The sequence below is a fragment of the Triticum aestivum genome, chromosome 1B (assembly GCF_018294505.1).
Source record: "Triticum aestivum cultivar Chinese Spring chromosome 1B, IWGSC CS RefSeq v2.1, whole genome shotgun sequence".
Classification (NCBI taxonomy): domain Eukaryota; kingdom Viridiplantae; phylum Streptophyta; class Magnoliopsida; order Poales; family Poaceae; genus Triticum; species Triticum aestivum.
Window position 1 is genome coordinate 29,881,973 of NC_057795.1, and position 13,961 is coordinate 29,895,933.

Consider the following 13,961-nt stretch of genomic DNA (forward strand, 5'->3'; position numbering starts at 1 on the left):
ATGGACTACAAAATATCTTTAATAAAAATCACAAATTAAAAGAATGCTCAGGTTTCAAAATTTTGTTCGCGAATTCAAGAAATGTTCGGGAAATTACTTTTTTTTTTTTGCATTTTGCAATAGTTTTTCATTTTTTAGAAAAGTGTTCGCATTTTTTTCATACAATTGTTTCTGTTTTCAAAATTTATTAACAAATTCAAAAAATGCACATTTTCATAAATTTTTCGCAAATTAAATTTTTTTAGGAAAAATTCACAAACTATTCACGTCTTGTATAAATATTCATAATTTTGGAATACCTTTGAGTTTTAAAATTTTGCCCTCATTTATTTAAAAAATCGCATTTTGAGAATTTTTTTTGTTGTTTCGAAAATTGTTCTCCTTTTCTATTTGTTCCTTTTGTACAATTTTTTTGGTATTCCCAAAAAATGTCGAGTCTTTTAAAGTTTGTGAGCAAATTTTTAAAATGTTTGTTTTTATAAATATATTTACTTTTGTGAACAAGTAAACCAGATTCAAAATTTCAAAAAAAGTTCTTGTTTTGGAAATTAGTTCAAGAATTAAAAATTTGTTCCCTAATTCAAATAATGTTTGCAGAATTTGAAAAAATGCTTGCATTTTTCTTTTTTTCACAAATTCAAAAAAAGTTTTCAAATTTTGAAAAATGTTGCAGCTTTCCAAACTTCTCCAAAAATTCAGAAAATCTCATATTTCCAAATTTTGCTTGCGAATTACAAAAATGTTTGGGCAACTTTGAAATTGTTCTCGCTTTTGAAAAAATTGTTTGTAATCTCAAAAAAATTGTCATTTCAATTTTTGCTTCTGCTTTTCAGAAAGTCTTTGTACTTTTGAGAATTTTTTTAATTTTGTTCCTTTTTTTGGAGAATGCTTGAGAATACCCAAAAAATGTTCACATTCTTGTGCAATGTTCGAGATTGTAGACACAGATTCCTAGGATGGTTCAGTAGTAGGAGGTCCTCTGTTCGATCCCTCACTTGTAATTTAGTTTTTACCGCCGTTAGTTAGTTCTTTTAGAATTGTGCTGCTAGTTTAACACAAAAGATAATGTGTCGCAGCGGCTAGCCCGGCTCGTGCCTAGCTATGAACTCAGGGGATCGAACCCCAGCACGCTGGAGCTTCTTTTTTTCCGTACATTTCCACCTCGCGAATGAGCGAATACAAAATGGGCGAGCCCAGGTGCGCTACGCCCTGTGCGAAACGTCCACCTTTTGACGCAAGGAGCGTCACACAGCTCCCGTGATGCAGTACCATCGTCTAAATGCTTGTCTTAAATCTTCTCAAAAAAATGCTTGTCTTAAAATAACGGGCTCCAGTATCAGTACTTAAGGTGGGCTTGGAAGAACGGCCCAATTAGTCCGCTAGCTATGCCAGTCATTTCCTCTAGCAACTTTGTTGGACTAAAAAAAGCAATTTTGTTTCTCTGTATCTAAATGTGACACGCTTTTGCGGTTCAATTATGTAGCATTTTCCCCTAGTAAGATGGATCAACGCGAACAAAAAAAAAGAGATGGATCGAATAATTGTCGAGACAACTTCTCATTGTTCCTAGAGCAGCCGAGACTTGATGAGACCATCATCTTTTTTGGTTGTGGTAGTGAAGCATGTCCCAAGGCCAGTACTCCCTTCTCTTTTCTTTTCTTTTTTGAACACGCCAGCACTCCCTTCAATGTTGTTGTTTTGACCATTCCTCTGTCAGTGCGTACGAAGGCTCCCCATTACCATAATTAGGTAAATGCTGCAATTTTCATGTATGGGACGATAAAAACACACAAACACATAGTGAATAATATGTTTTCTTTCTAGAAACATCAGTTGCAACGTAAACGCGCGCACGCACACTCACCATCACACACGTAGTCACGCAACGCCTGCTCAAAATCGGATTGCAGTTGCTAAGCTTTAGGATTGCCGAAGTCATCACGGTTGCCTAGCTATGAACGAAAATATTACCTTGCACCGAAAGTACAAGTACCCATGTGTATTATAAATTTGCAATATGTGATGCATGGTAAGATGTATGCACACACACGAGCAATGCTACACCACCTATGAACAAGTTATGTTAAATTTTACGTAATTAGCTACTTCCTTTGTACCATAATATAAGTCGTTTTAGCAGCTCAGATTGAACTGCTAAAATGACATATTATGATACGAGCTGCTAAAACAACGTATTATGGTATGGAGGGAGTAGTTGGCAAATTGTGATTGGGAGTAGGGGGGAGGAGGAGCCCACCCCCTTGAAATTCAGGGGGCCGAAGAAAATTGGTGAATGAAAGTTACCTAACTTTCGTAACATTGTTCATAGGTGTAGGATTATTGATGCACACACGCACACACAGAGGCCCACGGGTAGTCTACGCTGCAAATTAATGAAAAAGCTATCATTCCACGGGGAGCTAGCTAATTGTGCTTTTGTAGGAGCAAAAAGAAAGGAATGCACATCAACACACCCGCCGCTCGTGATGTCCATCTAGCCCTGACTAGGTTAAGCTAGATGAGGCAAGTTTCTTTCAGAAGATACACGCGACCCAGCTACAGTAGTACTCCATCTGTCCCAAAATTCTTGTCTTCGATTTATCTAAATTCGGATGTATCAAGTCACATTTTAGTATTAGGTACATCCATATCTAGACAAATTTAAGACAAGAATTTTGGGATGGAGAGAGTATCATCAAGTGACAATGTGACTATTGTGCTCGTGCTGCTCCAAGCTCAAGATTCCTGGTCGATCGATCACTCGCTTTAATCAATGGTTACTATACTTTCCAACGGACGGTGTACATTAGCACGTACCACCACTGCTGCAATTCCTCGCTTCCAGTACAATAATTCGCCACTAGGAACGATCGAGAGAGTTCTAGACAGGTGATTTATTAACTAGGTGTAACAATACTACTTGCTAGCTAAAAAAGTCAAAGTAGATAACGTAAATAATTAAGGGCCTCTTTCATTCAAAGAATCTTTATCTGATTTTTGGAGGGTTGGAATTCTTTAAAAAATTTCCTATGTTGGTCGTTTGATTTGTAAGATTGAATTCTATAAAATTACTTATTAAGAAATCATTTGTATTACATTTCATATGAATTTAAATATCCACTCAGGCCATTTGTAAGAAATCATATGCTTTTCCTCCGATAAAATCAAGCAAAAACTCAAATCACGTAGGAATTCAATAGGCATATGACATTTTCATCATGCGTTTTTCTATTCCTGTCTTTTTACAATCATGTGAATCGAAGACGCCGTAACCATGCTCCATGCATGGATGGATTAGCAGTGGACAGATACTCCTTTTCCTCGATCTCGACGGAAGCTGCAGGTGTGTTTGTGATCAGATGGCTCAATGAACGGTCCAGATCAACTGGTATGACCTAGCTACGTACGCAGCACACGTACGCGGTGCAGGAAGCTCGGTCAATGAGTCATGGAGGGTGTAGCGGTGAGCTACAGCGGCACGCGTGTCCGAAAGTTGGAGAAGTGTGCGTACGTCACTGTAGTAGTACATGCGACGGTCCACTAGGGACAGTCCTAACTAGCTAGCTGCAATGAGACTTTGCAACATGTGTAGTACGTACATGTGATTTTTTTTCGAAATAGACCACCTACCCAACAAAATTGCCAAAAAAGACCCCCTTCAGATAAAATTGACAAAAAAAAATCCCTTGACCGTGGCGGCAGGCGCGCCGGGCGACACGTGGCACCTGCCGCCACGGTGTGAGGCGGCAGCCCCTGCCGCCACCGGATCAGGCGGCAGGCTGGCCAGAACGAGAATCCTCCCCCGCGACGGAACGGGGCTAGCGCTGCAGGCAGTAGCGCTGTAGCTGTTGGGCCCTGCCGCCTGCCAGGCAGCAGACTTATCTCGGGCAAAGGGGTCGAACGGGTCGCTGACCCAGGGCGTCTACGCAACAACCACACGTCTATTCAATTAATCACACAAATCGTTTAAAAATAATAATCACACGAATGATGACCAGATGAACTGTACACACCTACATGTATCATGCTACGTCTTGATTATGGCGAGATGAACCCACTCAGTTACCGTGTGTTCCTCACATGCGTAGCCCAAGGGCTCCACGCTGGACCGTCACGTGTGTGTTTGCCGCTGCGAGCGATTATTCTGGAGCTGGCCGTGCTGCTGCTACTCCAACGCACATAATCAGTCAGTACACCAAAGCGGCGTGCACACGGCTGCCGCCTGCCCCTTAGGCGGCAGGGCCCATAGCGCCAGCCCAGTTCCGTCGCGGGTGCGGATACCCGTTCTGGCCAGCCTGCCGCCTGACCCGGTGGCGGCAGGGGCTGCCGCCTCGCACCGTGGCGGCAGGTGCCACGTGTCGCCCGGCGCGCCTGCCGCCACGGTCAAGGGGGTCTTTTTTGTTAATTTCATCCAACGGGGGTCTTTTTTGGTAATTTCGTTGGACAGATGGTCTATTTCGACAAAAAATCGTACGTACGTGTGCGGTGCAAGGATACCGAAGAATGCTGACAACTCTAAACATCAATCTACAAATAATATTATGACCAGTACAAAGAATGGCCTGTACGTGTGCGGTACAGGCCATTTCAACATATTTACATCATGGCATTTTTTCTCACGTGACACTAATATCATAGTTTTGTTTTATGATTTTTTGCACGTTGTAATTTTCTAGCTTTCCTTACACACATGTTTTCTTTTCACATAAAAGAAACAATGAAGGACAAGACTACAATAAAAAATTAGGTTAAGCTTGAAATTAAGCGGTTTTAGATAGTTCACAATTTATATGGAGGATCATAGTTCAAAGTTCAAGTTAGGTGTGTACCACGATTCGATGGTTTAAAATAGTTTTTTTTAATAAGATTGCTTTGTCTAGACTTTCAATATAATTTGTTGGTTGGAGTTGCAATCAATGTTTTGGTTCTACATATGTCTTCACATATACTTTTTGAAAGTTCAGAAGCAAAAGTATTTAGCAATTGTGAAAGGCAATTTTTTGGGGGGATGTATTAATGCTGGTGCTATCTGCAGAAAAAATCATAGGAGAAAATATGGCTACTTTGTGTCATGTTAAATTTGATAAAAAAAACATTTTCATGTTGATTTTTTATTTTACATATACTCCTTCTGTTTCCAAATAATTGAAGCTCCAGTGTTTTGAGAGGACGCCCCAGTTGCGTTTTTAGCATCGTCGGACGGCGTGTAGAGGTTTGTCTGGCGAATCTTGCGGGATTCAGTCGGCGTTTGTCTTCCATGGATCCTGTCTTTGTTCGTTCGTTTGTGTTCGTGTGTCTATATGTTGGATCCTTCCGATGTACGCTTCTCTTCATTGGCCGCGGGTGTTATTCTGGTGTGTTGGTCCTATGGGGTCTTAGCACGACGACTTCCTGACTTTCTGCTACGACAAGGTTTGGGAGGGGCGAAGATGGCGGCGCGCTTTTGGCTTGCTCCAGTGCTTGTTGTCATCACTAGGTGGTCTACGGACCTGGATGCATTTTTTACTTCTGGTGTCTTCTTTGCTCTTTGTACTATCTTGATAGTTGATGAATATTCCCTCCGTTCCTAAATATAAGTCTTTATAGAGATTTCACTATGAACTACATAAGGAGCAAAATGAGTAAATTTACACTCTAATATGGGACCATATACATCCGTATGTGGTCCATAGTGAAATCCCTATAAATGCTTATATTTAGCAACTGAGGGAGTAGATCGGAAGTGTTTTCCTAAAAAAAGGACTGTCAAGGGAACAGGAGGGAAAAAAGAGAAAGCTAGGAGAGAAACGAAAGCTCCCGGTTTAAGATTAAAGTTGTGCACCAGAGTGGCAAAGATCTTGAAAAGCATGGATCCTTAGTTGTCTATCAAATATTTACATTCGTCCCGAATTATTTGTCTCAGTGTTGGGTATATCCATATCTAGACAAATGTAAGACAACAGATTGAGAGAGTGCATGCTATTAGTCTCAATGGTAAGCATGGATCATGGAAGTGCATTCAGAGAGTCACTTACCAACTGCGTGCTAGCTTGGGCAGAAATTGCTTCGTGGTATCTTAAAGATTAAATTTCAATTGCTCATTTTGATGTTCTTGGAGAAACAAAAGCTTAATTTGGTGAGAAATTTTGCGTGTTAACTTATTAACCATTTAATTACACGTGAGGTAACACCAAACTCACTAAGATACACACACAAGTCATGTCATCATCATCATCTTCCTAGGTCGATCCTAGGTACTAGTAAGTAGAAAGAAGGTGACGCTTGATCCAGAGCAGAGCAGCTTCGATGCATTCCTACGGCTCGGCCATGTCGTCCTTGCCGTGCTCGCCGTCGTGGGCGTGCCCGTCGATCTGGACGACAGACACGGGCACCTCGTCGGCGTTCACATCGTGCTGCTGCACCACGAGTACCGAGGACGCCACGCCGTGCCCTGCCGACGCGAGCGTGTCGCCGATGGGCCCCAGCTCCGGGTGCTCTGCCGGGCGGACGGCCAGCTCCGCCACCATCGCCGACGGCAGGCGCCCCCTGCCGGCCACCACCAGCCCGTACTCCCGGCTCTTGCCGATCGCCACCACCTCCTCGATCACGTTGCCGGCCACCACACGCTCCTCGAAGCGCACCGCGTCGCCCATCCTCTGCCGGAACTCGGCCATCGCCGCCTCGTCTAGCTCCTGCGCGCACGCACCGTTGTCAAATCAATACAACAAGAGCTCAACAATGCCGCCGCCATTAACTGTGATGAGATGTTTGTTACCTTCTCCTTGTGGCCGTTGACGACGGCGGTGGAGAAGGTGTAGCTCTTCTCGGCGTTCCTGGCGTCGGTCGGGCGCAGCGTGACCTCTGCGTGCTCCTCGCTGCCGGCCTTGCCGTCGAGGAAGCGCACCACGGTGAGCTGCACGCCGGGGTGCTCCGCCATCCTCCCGGCGAGCTCGAGGGCCTCCCGATCGTCGGGCCCGCCAAAGAACAGGACGCATACGCCGTGCGCGACCTGCTCGGAGCTCACCTGCTCGCCTCCACCGAAGCTGCGGTCGACGAGGACGGCGACGGAGCAGGGCGCCTCCCGCAGGATCCTCCGGTTCACGGCGCGCCACTCAGGCCCGAGGTTCTCGACCTCGTCGCCGCCGCCGTGGCCGTGACCGTGGCCGGCGTGCTGGCGCTTGTGGAAGGGCAGGACGATGAGGGAGACGCGCTTGTCCTCGGCGACGGCAGCGACGTCGTCGTGCATGGTGTGGAGCGCGGAGACGGCGGTCATGGGGCGGACGTGCACGTGGCCGAGCTGCGCGTAGGTGCCGAAGGCGACGTCAATCTGATCGTCGCCGCGGCGGTAGGGGCGGAGGAACGGGAGGCCGTTGCGGCGCGCGGCGCGGGCCATGAGGATGGAGGAGGTGCGCTCGGTGAGCTCGACCATGCGGAGGATGTAGAGCTTGACGAGGCGGCGCGGCTGCGTGTGGCCCCGGATGGTCTCGATGAGGTTGATGAGCGCCGGCACGTCGTGGCCGCCGTGGATGCACGCCAGCACACGCAGCTCCATGGCGTTGGCGCCGGCGGCGCCACCAGCAGCGGAGGACGGGGAGGACGGCGCGGAGGTGGGGCCGTGGAGCTTGCGCGGGTGCAGTCGGCGGCGTCCCGTGGCGCGCGCCGGCTTGTAGATGGCCATGACTGTGGGCGTGGTGATGAAGGTGGTGACCAGCGCCATGAGCACCAGGATCGCGAACGTCTCCTCGTTCAGCACCTGCAATACAGACCAACATGGGCACAAGAATAAGCGCCAGGATCGCCACTTTCTATCAGCACGATCTTCAAGAAATGTGTAAATATGATTATCACTTTGTTTTATGATTCATGATAAAAAGATTAAAAAATTCAATACTGTAGAGATTTTTTTTTAGGAATGGCTACACTTGAGTTGGTTGTTTTCTGAATTTGGGTTAGGCGACTGTTTCTGGCCGTTGGATGCAGATCAAATGGTGGGAATGGCTGGTCGAACCGCACCCCGCGGCCGGCGATGTTCCTGCATAGCCTCGCCGCCATGCCCTCCCCCGAACCGCTCCCCATTACTGGTCTTCCGCCGCCTTCGGCCATCCTTCTAGGCCCGCCCGTGATTAGATTTTTCGCCGACGAACTACACCACCTCCCCCACCCGAAACCCTAAGATAGATACTAGGGTAGCCTCTCTGGCGAGGCCCCGCTGCGCTTGTTGCTTTCTTCCCTCCAGCGCCTCCTTTCTTTTAGGGAAATTCGACTGACCCAATTTGAACTTGTAAAGATACTACTTTTTGGAGACAAAATTCATGATAGACACTCTATCTTACTAATATTTTAACGACATTTTAATCGAAAATTTTAAAAGGGTAACTATAGCTTTGTCTAGAACAACCACTTTAACCGGACTGGAGTGAGTATGTAGTGACAAAAAATATTCAAATTATGTAACATGGTCGAACCTTTATGATTGACCTCAAACCAAATGTTTGACTTGGATGGCCAAACCGCATAATGGCATGGCTTGGACTTCTCCTCGGACGCGCAGCGTAATGCATATGATGCCACACGTGGTAGCACTGCACGCAAGCTCCACGCTAGCTAGCTTGTGCATGAGCGACTCGTGTCAGCTACTTGAACGGTTGGGATCTTACATGCTCAGCACCGTTGTTTTGGAATTTGGATACCATGCATGGTCAACTCGGCAAGTAGGTAGTCACTCACTAACGCAGTGCCAAACCTGATGATGAGTTTTGAGCGTTTTTGCTTGCTTCGGAGCCACCGGAAATCAGATGTGTAACATTTAGACTTTGGAGTTTGGAGTATTGCCGATGCATGTGCTTCCCAATTCCCCATGCAAGGTGCACCATCTGATCATCATGTCAGTGGACTATACTACTATCTGAGAAGGTGCCCTGATCCTTCACTAGCTGCCATGGCAGAGTAGAATCTAGAAAGCTAGCACGTACGAGATGATCTATCTATTCTCTCCCATGTGCTCATTCAAGCGACTACCAACAGAGAGACAGATAGAGACGAATCTAGGAAGAGGAAGCATCAGCAGCAGGTGACTCCTTCTTTTGTCCTCACGGCACTAGACGGCCGGAGAGCCATTCTTTTGGCTCTCTTCGCGAATACGCACGATCATGTGCACGTACGTACCAGCACGCAAGAAAACAACCAAAATACGTGAATTATACGTAGAAGGTAGACGTACCTTGCGCTCTCTGCCGATGTTGAGGACGATGAGCTCGACGAGTCCCTTGGTGTTCATGAGCACGCCCAGCACGATGGCCTCCTTGGCGCCCATCCCGCACGCCATGGCCACCGCGAACGTGCCCATGATCTTCCCCGCGCACGCCGTCACGATGATCAGCGCCAGGATGCCCAGCGCGCCGCCGCCGCGGATGGTGGCCACGTCCGTCTTGAGCCCGCTCGACGCGAAATACAGCGGCAGCAGCAGCTCCGACACCAGGTCCTCCACGCGCTCCGTCACGCGCCCGGCGAATCCGCCGTCCTTGGGCACCGTCAGCCCGAACACGAAGGCGCCGAAGATGGCGTGGATGCCGATCATGTCGGTGGCCAGCCCGGACGCCAGGACCCCCGCAAGCGTGAAGGCCACCCACACGGCGGATCCACCGCCGCCTCCAGAGTCCGACCGTCGCGCCACCCACGACATAAGCGGCTTCACGGCCAGCATCCACACGGCGACGAACGCGGCACCAGAGAGGAGCACCCAGAGGGACGTGACGGGGCTGCGCCGGTCGTCGCCGCTGCCCGAGATGGCCACGGCCAGGGCCAGCAGCACCCATGCCGCCACGTCGTTGAACGCGGCGGCGGCCAGCGCCGTCTCCCCGATGGCCGTGGTGAGCAGCTTGAGCTCGGCGAGGATGCGTGCCAGGACCGGGAACGCGGTGATGGACATGGCGACGCCCATGAAGACCAAGAACGGCGCGTACCCGGCCTCGTCGGCCCCCGGGATGGCGCGGCGGATGACGAAGGCGACCCCGACCCCGCAGGCGAACGGGAGGGAGATCCCGGCCGCGGCGATGGCGAAGGCGCGGCGGCCGCTGCGCCTGACGGAGCGGAGGTCGAGCTCGAGGCCCACGAGGAAGAGGAAGAAGAGGAGGCCGAGGCTGGCGACGGACTCGAGGACCGGGGCGCTCCAGGGCGGGAAGAGCGCGCGGAGGTAGGCCTTGTTGCGGCCGAGCGCGGAGGGGCCGAGCAGGATGCCGGCGACGATCTCGGCGATCACCTTGGGCTGGCGGAGCGGGCGGAGGAGCAGGGCGAGCACGCGGCTCAGGAGCAGGATGAGCAGCGTCTGCAGGATGAGGAGCGGGAAGGCGAAGTGCAGCGGATCGTCGCCCTGCCACATCCCGTTGGAGGACGTCTTCACCGCCGCCATCTCCGCCGACGACACAGACATGGTTGATGCTCTCGTTGGCTCGTTCCCGCGAAGGCGGAGGCGGTTCAAATCGTACACGGGGGGTGGGGTGGGGTCGTGGGGGTGTCTGGTAGTGCCGTGGGGAGCGGAAAAGGGGAGGAAGCGGCGCGGGGGGCTCGTGATGCACAGGAGAAGAAGAAGACACTCTCTACTTTTGCTCTGCTCCGCATGTGAAGCGGTGAACTGGTGATGGTGACGTGCGAGTGAACAAAGTGCACTGAATTGATTGCTTATGCTCGATTTGAGGCCAACATACTACATTCATTCTGCGCATAACACCAAGGTTGAGTCAAATTTATGGGTTTGGTGAACAAAGCACAATGTACAGTTACGATGTTGGACGTGTCTAAAAAGAAGAAAAACCTGGCCATATCTAACGCCGACCCTCAAACCACAATCGTCCAGGCCGTACGGTCGGGACATGCTTTGCATCCGACGCGGGCCTATAGCTGACATACTTTTCCCCATAAACCGGAAACAAATAGGAGTAGGGTCTGCGGGGCGTTCGAACTGCTGCCTCGTCCGCGTTTGGCAACCGTGGCCAATCCAAAACCCTCCTCGCTCGCCCGCATGCTTTCCAGTCCGACGCCAGCTACCCGCATTCATGCCGCTGCTAAAGCGGACGTGACCTCTCACTGCCGGCACTGAAGCGGCGCGTCGGTCAAGAGAGCGTCGCTCGGTACACGCCTGGCTGAGCACGTCTTCTCGTCGCATTCAAACGGTTGCAAGCTGTCCGCCTACCTCTATTAAACCCACGCATATGTTGAGAAACCTACTCCGGCCACATGTCCTTTCGCGAGCCGATCGACACTAAACACAACGCCGACTGGCTCCTCGCATCCGCCTGATATTTAAACAAGGTCATCCGTCGGGCAAGAACCGCACCACACCTCCATCTCCCATCCCCTGCGCGCACCATATTCTCAACATTCTTCATGGCATCCGGTTTGTTGAAAGAGTGTTTGAAATGTATGGAGATAGCATTAGATGTCCGGCTCCCGCATCTTGTCCGGGGACTAACCCGTACGGTCCACGGGCGAATACGGTGTCCGTTTTATGGGTCAGCGTTGGAGATGCCCTTACAAACTAGTCTTGTGATTTTCTACGAAGATGAACTGTCACATGTTTCAGTAAATTTTCCAATCCTTAACTCCCGAAAATTCAAGGTTATTATAGTTGTTTGGGTAAACTTAGAAGGTAGAAAGCCACTTATAAACGTTAGCCTAAAAAAAGAAAGCATTAGGCCCTATATTCTCCTCTTCTTAATGAAAAGGCAACACTCCTGACAGTATCTCAAAGAAATCCTTATTAGAATTTGCACGGTATGGGAAGACGGTGGTTTCTTCAATTTTTCCTAGCATATGTGTAAAACAAACGTGCTCGTGTGTTGTGTGTGGTTGTGTGGGTCTACAATTCTCTCTCAAAAGTAAAATAATCTATAGCTTCAAGCCAAACAAGGATTTAGCACCATTCAGGCAACACCCTTTTGAGACCCTTTTTCTCCTCTCCCAATTTTTTTGTAGTATGGATTATTTGATTATTTCCATTCCCGTCCATCTCATGCATGTGGCCTGGCGATGGGTAGTGGTCAAAATATTATGTCCCTAGTCATATTATCTTGATAATTTTTCCGATGACATAAATAGCCATCTTGAAAAGTTATTTTTTGCCGTTATTAGTTATGACATTCCTTCCTTTGCTACATCCACAAAGCTCTTTGGATTTATGGAGCCACACAGGTGAATTCTGTAACTTCTGAAGACAGCTACCAGGGTCCAGTCCTTAGAATTCACATGGTATGAAAAGATGGTACTTGTCGCTTAAACGGATGTAACTATACGTATTTCAATGCTAAATACATCCGTTTGAGCGACAAGTAATATCTATATGTAATTCGAAAAAAAAACATTCTTCCTGATTCACTGGCTGACAGTAGACCCCGACGTGCCTAGTCAGCACAGATTATGTATACAAAACGGTATATGCACTGTATTTGCATGTCCAAGCTAAGTTTTTGCACTACTTCGATGTACACCACAACTTCTAGCACTAAAGTGACCATTTATGACAAGTTCTAGCACCACCGGTGTAATTGACTCTTCTAAGAGTAATGCACCAGCTCCCGTAAACCTTAAATAACTACTGTTTATGAAAAGCTGGGGCAAAAGAGCTATCCAATGGGGCCTCCATAAACATGGTTTTTTTAACGATTGCCGTAGAAACATCCATTTCTTTATGTAACTATACGAAAAGAGAGTCCTTCCTATATAACTTTGGCGGACTACAACCGCACGAACTTTCACACTGCTGGGCCGCCCCCGTGCCATGCTGCCGTCGATGCCACGGCGCTGCCTCACCGTCGCTGTCGCCGTGCCACCTCGCCCTCCATGCTGCATCGCCGCCCCCACACCACCTCACCGCCACGCCGCCGCTGCACCACCCTCCGCGCCACCTCGTTGCACCACCTCTGTGCCACCTCGTCGGCCCCGCGCCATGCTGCCATCGACGCCACGGCGCTGCCTCATCGTCGCTATCGCCGTGCCACGTCGACCTCCACGCTGCATCGCCGCCCCCGCACCACCTCACCGCCAGGCTGCCGCTGCACCACCATCCGCTCCACCTCGCTGCACCACCTCCGTGCCACCTCGCCGGCCACGCGTTGCGGCGCAGGGCTTGTTTAATAAATAAAAAACTAAAACAAGTAAAGATTTGCTTCATCGATTAATTAAGAAGAAGAGAATTGTCCAGTTAATTAATGGAAAACGGGGCAAAAAACCGATACATGTAGACCACATCCAGACTACTTGCTAAGATAGAAACTCCATGACCCCAAGAACAACCCGACTAACATACATAACGTGCAACCACCATGTTCCCTCATACTTCTATGTCGCAAAGAAACCCCCAACAAAATCAAGGTTGAAGACACGGACACCACCAAATCAACGGGGACGAGGTGCCAGACGGAGATGATGGTCGAAGAAGAAAAATAGAAAACAAATTATGGGAAGAAGTTTCCAGGAACTCAAAAAAGTAGATGTCAGCCAACTTTCTGAAATTATACAGTTACAGTCATCCCATAAAACTATTTTTACGGGAAGTTTTTTTACAAGAGTTGTTGGAGTTGCTCTAAATTTATAAGTTTCTAATCAATCCATGCCTCAATGGTTAGCTTTTCTCCTTCAACTTTATATTCTTATAAATGAAGAAAATCGGTTGAAAAAAGGCCATGTGTCATACGTGTTTCTCAATTGACGACGGTGCTAGCTGGCCATGGCTATAGTAAGCAATCAGATAGATTTCCACGGGAATCAGAGACCTACATACATATAAGTTAACCGATCTGTTGTCGAAACTCTCTCTCGATCGTTGCTAGTGGCTAATTATTGTACTACTGGAAGCGAGGAATTGGCGCAGCGGGCGGTACGTGCTAATGTACACCGTCCGTGCTAATGTACACCGTCCATTATAGCGATCTGTCGGGAATCCTGCTACATTATTCCCACCTGTTTTGTACCGCGGCGGACGGTTTGAA

At 48.6% G+C, this 13,961-nt stretch overlaps 1 protein-coding gene across 1 annotated transcript; it reads right to left on the reverse strand.

Annotated features, from left to right (window-relative positions):
- Positions 1-6,123: 6,123 nt before the first annotated feature.
- On the reverse strand, positions 6,124-10,491 carry LOC123105190 (cation/H(+) antiporter 20). The gene is made up of 3 exons (XM_044527207.1): positions 9,200-10,491; positions 6,755-7,732; positions 6,124-6,671 (listed from the first exon to the last, which is right to left on the reverse strand). Exons 1-3 carry the CDS (start codon positions 10,406-10,408, stop codon positions 6,294-6,296), a joined length of 2,565 nt encoding a protein of 854 aa, XP_044383142.1. The 5' UTR covers positions 10,409-10,491; the 3' UTR covers positions 6,124-6,293.
- Between the last annotated feature and the right edge of the window lie 3,470 nt (positions 10,492-13,961).

What these genes read in the sequence shown, in the direction of transcription:
- LOC123105190 (XM_044527207.1), bottom strand. Translation starts at nt 10,408, where the DNA reads ATGTCTGTGTCGTCGGCGGAGATGGCGGCGGTGAAGACGTCCTCCAAC. An exon ending in ACATCGGCAGAGAGCGCAAG is followed by an intron (nt 7,733 to 9,199) that starts GTACGTCTACCT and finishes TCTGTATTGCAG; the next exon opens with GTGCTGAACGAGGAGACGTT. An exon ending in TCAACGGCCACAAGGAGAAG is followed by an intron (nt 6,672 to 6,754) that starts GTAACAAACATC and finishes GCGTGCGCGCAG; the next exon opens with GAGCTAGACGAGGCGGCGAT.